Source organism: Myotis lucifugus, unplaced genomic scaffold (genome assembly GCF_000147115.1).
Source record: "Myotis lucifugus unplaced genomic scaffold, Myoluc2.0 scaffold_31, whole genome shotgun sequence".
In the NCBI taxonomy this organism is placed as follows: domain Eukaryota; kingdom Metazoa; phylum Chordata; class Mammalia; order Chiroptera; family Vespertilionidae; genus Myotis; species Myotis lucifugus.
In genome coordinates this window covers 417466-423465 of record NW_005871079.1, presented here as the reverse complement: position 1 = coordinate 423465, position 6000 = coordinate 417466, and the positions used below count along the sequence as shown (strand labels likewise).

At 39.5% G+C, this 6000-nt stretch overlaps 1 protein-coding gene across 1 annotated transcript in view; it reads left to right on the top strand.

Moving 5' to 3' along the window:
- Nucleotides 1-6000, top strand: part of PTAR1 (protein prenyltransferase alpha subunit repeat containing 1) — a 50151-nt gene that overhangs the window by 1513 nt on the left and 42638 nt on the right. Inside the window, exon 2 of the mRNA XM_023752329.1 lies at nucleotides 58-208. Coding sequence (XP_023608097.1) covers nucleotides 58-208 — 151 coding nt within the window. The remainder of the gene's footprint in view (nucleotides 1-57; nucleotides 209-6000) is intronic.

Here is a 6000-nt window from a genome sequence, read left to right as displayed (position 1 = left end):
TGCGACCGCTGCGGGCCGCTCTCGCCCCTGTACCGCTGTCCGGAGCGTCCCTCGCAGTGACTCCGAAAAGCACGGGGAAGCGAGTTTGTTTCGCTCTGCGGCTCCCCCGGCCCCGGTCCTTTCCCAGGAGTTCAGGGACCTGGAAAGACGTCTCCGGGCGTCCGCCTCCCCGGTCTGATCGGGAAGGGGACCCGGGCGCACACACGCTGTGAGTCTCTGTGCTGCGTACACACAACTCCGCTGAGGCTCATCCCGGCCGCTGGTCGGAGGGGTCACCGATCAGCTGGTCCCCAGTGGGCCCGGACCCCTCTCAGCTTACTAACCAGAGCAAGTTGGAGGCTGCTCCTGGCATTCGCCTCCCTTGTCCCAAGGTTGCACAGGGACTCTGACGAAACATTTTGTTTTGAAGGTGAACCGAGCATTCTCGAGAGTTGAGCGTCCGTCGGCACAGGAGGAGTCCAATGGAAAGTAGATGAAACCTCGACACTTTTTAGCATTAGCTGAACCATAGTAACAGGGAGCAAGCACATGAACCAATTTATTTATTTTTTAAAAATCCAGACCCCGGTGCCCTATTTAAGTGCCCTATCTTCCCTGCTTCCTCTCCGTTTCACTCGGGAGATAGGAGAAACGATCTTCTTTCTGGCACTTGTGCTTGTATGTAGCAAGCGAAAAGGAAAAGAGAGAGAGAGAGCTACATTGTACAAAAGAGGGAGAAGCAGGAGTGGAGCTCTTCTCCCATCCCTCACCCACAAAAGAAACATAGAATCCAGTTTTGTGTTATTTTCCCTTTATCTCTTCTGTGTAACATGTTATTCTTTAAACTAGAACACACGAGTTACTCTTTTTAAGTGGTCTAAGCCCTTAAGCCTCTTTGCCTAAAAGAGGTGCCAAACCTACATCAACGTGAAGCGTTCTCTTCCTTCCGGGCGATGCTTATAAAAGAGTTGAGAAGCCCTGGGATGTCTTGCTCTCTGGTGGCACACAGTTGGAGACCTGCAACTGTGCCTCATTAAAAACAAAACACTGCTGGCCTCCAAACGCACCGGCCACCTCTGGCAGTGTCCACTTCCTTTCCCCTTGTGACTGCCGACACTTTGAGAATGAGCGTTTGGAATGATTTCTTGGCAGTAACCATAGTGGGGACTGGGCCTTGTGAAGAATGCTTTGATGCCTTGTATATCAGTCTTTCTGTCCCTTTTTCAGAAATAGAGCTTTGGTGCAAATGAGAGACATCATCAAAAAAAAAAGCCAGACAAATGAAGGGCCTGTTTCCTCATCATTGGTGTTATTTTTCTTGAAGAGATTATAACAGAGGTTAGAAAGAAGTCTAATAAGTACAGTAATCATCTTAGTTTCTTGCCTTTGAGGTAGATTAGAAAAGCATCGGTATTTTATACTTGAAGAAACAGATTGAGTGTTCGTTGGCTTGGCAGGTTGGCACAGTGCTGTTTGGAACACATCCCAATTCTTCTGGATCACATTTATTGAAACTTATAAAGGATTTTAATATCTTCTTTAATCATACTCTTATGGTGAAATCTCGTGAATGTACTCAATCAATGCATAATTTACGCTTAAGCATTTGGGTCATTCAAGATTTAAAAGTATGAAATAAGATGGGCATTTGAAATAATGATATATAATATAGGGCTGAAAAATTAAGTAGCTTAACCCATTGTTCAATAATAGTCTTCAGCTATATTTTAGTACATATTTCCTGCAATAATAATATCTTCAATGATATTACTATACATCCTTTAAAATGTCTTATAATTTGGACTTTTCAAAATTGTCTATACTTCTTCCCCAATCTAGCCCCTCCCCCCCAAATAGGCTGTATTTCTAGTTAAAGGGGGGAGGGGGAGCATTGTTTACCTTGAAAGTTAGTACCTAATTACAGTTTTCAGTATTAAAAAAGCAAGGTTTTCATTCTTTACTTTTTGTTTTTCTTTTTCTCCAAACACAAGATAGATTGCAATTTTATTAGTCAACATCAACTCCATTGACTTTGTAGAGATCTCTAGCCAGGAGGAGTCAGAGATACAGTGAAAGATACAGTGGTTGATATGTGGATTTTGTTAGTGGTAGGTGTGGATAGGTTACCTTCTCTGAGCCTCAGTTTCCTCTTGATCTAGTGAGGCTGATGAGAACACAGGAAAATTACCTTACACAATATCTGGTAACACTTAGTTGCCACTGGGTAAATATTAGGCTTAACCTGAATCCCTGTGTTCCTTAAAAAATATATGAATGGTGAATATGGAACACTTCATGAACTGAAAAATACCATAGGAATGTTGTTTTTGTGGTTGACTCTTAGAGACTACTATTGGAAAAACAACTGAAGGCTTGACCCAGGGACTGACAGTAAATTAATGTATAGAGCCTATGCTAAAGCGGAAGACTACTGTTGACAATGGAATTAGGGTCATGTCAAAGGTCTCCAGCAGGTTATTTTTTATTACTTTTAAATATTTATTGAACTCTCACTGTTTACGAGGTGCTGTAGGTACCATCTTCACAGTGTAGAATAGGAAGGAATATAAAACACAGTTATACTCAAGACACTCACAGAAATATCTATGATGATAGAAATGTTCTATACCTGTTCTGCTAATATGATAGCTATGAGCCACATGTAGCTATTGAGTGCTTAAAATGTGGCTAATGCAAATGAGGAACTGAATTTTAAATTTTACTGAATCTTAATTGATTTATACAGAATGGTCACATATTCCTAGTGACTACTGTATTACACAGTACAGGTGTAGATGGTGACCTAAGACCTTCCTGCAAGAACAGTAAATTAACCCTGCAAAGTGGTTTATGATAAAGGCTGGACTAGCCGTCTGGTGAGCTAGTGTTATGTGAGTCTTAGAAGGGAGGCTGGGTATAGAATGTCTTGGCCAAGGCTCTAGGGTAGGTGGGTTTTGAGCTGAACTTTGAAAACTAGGTAAGATTTATCTCAGATAGGGAGCCAAAGACCTCCACAGGGAACAGTAAACTAACCCCAGATAGCAAATGTAATTGAAAAGATACAGTAGGACCAGATTATGTAGGAAATCCTGACTGTGGTTTAATTTCTTTCATACCATGCATGCATTCAGCAAAAGAGCACTTCTTTTTGCAATGCTAATCCTGGGTCTGCAGGACTAGGAGCAGGGTGTAGATTGATGAACACACCACACATGGTCCCTGCCCTAATGGAACTTTAAACAAATCAACACAGAGATTATGAAAAGAGCCCCAAAGGATAAGAAGCATGGATAGAGGCCTAATTTAGGTTAAATGGTCAAAATAGCTCTTTCTGAGAAAATAATTAAATTGAGCTATGAGGGATGGATAAAAGTTGGCTCAGAGAAAATACACCCTTCCTAGGTAGTGGGTAGGGCCCAATGAAGGGAGTAGTAATGAAGGCAGTTTTAGATTGTCTGTCTGCAGATTGAACTGAAGAATCAGAAGCCAGAGAGTCTCTCGTCTTCTTACACATGATTTTTTTTATTGTTTTATTGCTTAAAGTATTACAAAGAGTATTACATATGTCTCCTTTTTTTTCCCACCCTTAACAATCCCCCGGCCTCCCCTACCCCCCAGTGTCTTATGTCCATTGGTTATGCTTATATGCATGCATACAAGTCCTTCGTTACACATGATTTTTATCTGTTTATTTAAATAATTGTATAGTTAGTTGTAAAATGTTTGGGTTTGGAGTCTGGCAGCCCTGGGTTTGAATCTTGGCTTATCATTTACTAGTTGGGTAGACTTAGACAAGATTCTTTCCTCATTTTTAAAATGGGTTAAAAGTCTTACTTTATAAAATTATTGTGCAGAATAAATGAAATAGTGTATGAAAAACCTGATATAAAATATTGCATACAATACACATTCAATAAACAGTTGTAATTTGTGTAGATGTTTTCTACATAAGGTCAGTAATATAATTTCAGTGATACACAAAGTCAGTTCCTTTAGAAGATTTGCTAACTTTCCCTTTGGTCATTCTTAAAAAAATTCCAGTTTGAAGAGAAACAAAAATAAAATGTTAGATTTAAAAGATTTGTCCTGAATCCTTGGGCTGTTTTCTGTTTATCACTCCACATTGCAGGGTTTGGTTTTAGTATTTGGGGACCATCCTTCCCTCTTGAAGGGAAGCTGGTCAATATTTTGTGAAAAATAAATGGGCCTACTCTAGTTGATGGATGATGTTTCTGAAAAGTACAGATAAGAGACACTGTCTAAACATGAGGATCAAAGTCAATATTAGTGTTATGTGAACATTGAACTTCATCTGGAAGGCACTGGATCCCCATTGTGAAGTGAAGCACTCAGAGAGACATACCGATCTTTTTAAGTAAATGTGGGACATTCAGCGTTCGAAGGTAACCTAAAAAGTGAGCATTGTGGTATCTCTTCAAAAAGATTAGAACTTGATTATCATCCTAAATATTAACAACTCTAAAAATCCTATTACCTTGGTAATGCAGATATTCTTGTTAAATACCAGGAATCTCAATTTCTAGAAATCTATAAATATAAAGGAATGAAATTTGCTGGCAGTGAAAAACTCAAAAATTTCTAAGAAATTTCATAAGGAAATAACTGGAGATGTATTTTATATTTATAGCACATTCAGTGCAACCATTAAATATATATTAATTAGTAGGAAAGTTATTAATGTGAATTAAATTTTTTAAAAGGATTATAGGAGTATGTCCAATATAATCCCACTTTATAAAATATTTAGGAAAAAAGGTCACATGCCCAAATATAACAGTGGTAGAGGGATGGCAGATGACTTTTAGCTTGTTTTTTCCCTGAGTTTTCCAACTTTTCTTGAGTAGAAAATTAGAATTCAAATACCGGAAATCTAGAAGGAATTAATATAAATCCTGCTTGCTTTCACTTTCCTGTGGCTACAAGGATTTGGAGCTAAATATTAGGAAGTCCTAATTTTTTTTAATCTTTATTGTTGAAAGTATTATATATGTCCTCCTTTTTTCCCCATTGACCCCTTCTAGCCCGACCCCCACCCCTGCCCCAGGCCTTCACCATCCTATTGTGTGTGTTGATGTATTATTCATATATGCATTACAAGTTTTCTTTCCACCTACCTACCCACCCACCCTCCTTCGCCTGCCTTCCCTCTGAAAAGGAAGTCCCAGTTTTTAATGTAGCCACTGGCCAAAATGACCTTGGGTAAATCCTATTGACCTTATTGGACCTCGGTTTCCTCATCTGATAAAATGAGAGACTAGACAAATGAGGTCCCTTCCAATTTTAAAATGATTCTGGAATCCCAAATTGTCTGGGGGGGAAAAAGTGGGCTATGACCTAAGGGACTAGACATAGAAGTTTGAAGTCAAGCACACTGTTATTTGGAAGCTTACTGACCTACCTATCTGTCTAAAGTACTTGTTATATTTTTAGGAAGCAGCAAAGCACTGTATTTTAGGGTCAAATAACTCGGTAAAACTTAACATTCTTTTCCTCACTTTATCAGTATCAGTTAAGCAAGGAACTTTCCAGTTTGACCTCAGGCTCTTTTTTTTTTTTTAATCCTCACCTGAGGATATTTTTCCATTGATTTTTAGAGAGAGTGGAAAGGAGGGAGAGAGACAGAAACGTAGATGTGAGGATTGAGCACTTTACAGGTTACCACATTTTAAAAAATATGTATTTTTATTGATTTCAGAGAGGAAGGGAGAGGAAGAGAGATAGAAACAGCACTGATGAGAGAGAATCATTGATCTACTGCCTCCTGCACGCCCCCTACTGGGGATCAAGACCACAACCCCGGGCATGTGGCCTTGGCCAGAATTGAACTCAGAACCCTTCAGTCTGCAGGCCAACAGTCTATCCACTGACCCAAACCAACTAGGGCAACCACATTTCTTTACAATGTATGATTTGCTCTTCATAATAGGCAGGGAAAGTATTATTTCTGTATTTCAGATGAGGATACTGATGGCCAAGTGACTTACCCAGTTCACATTGACT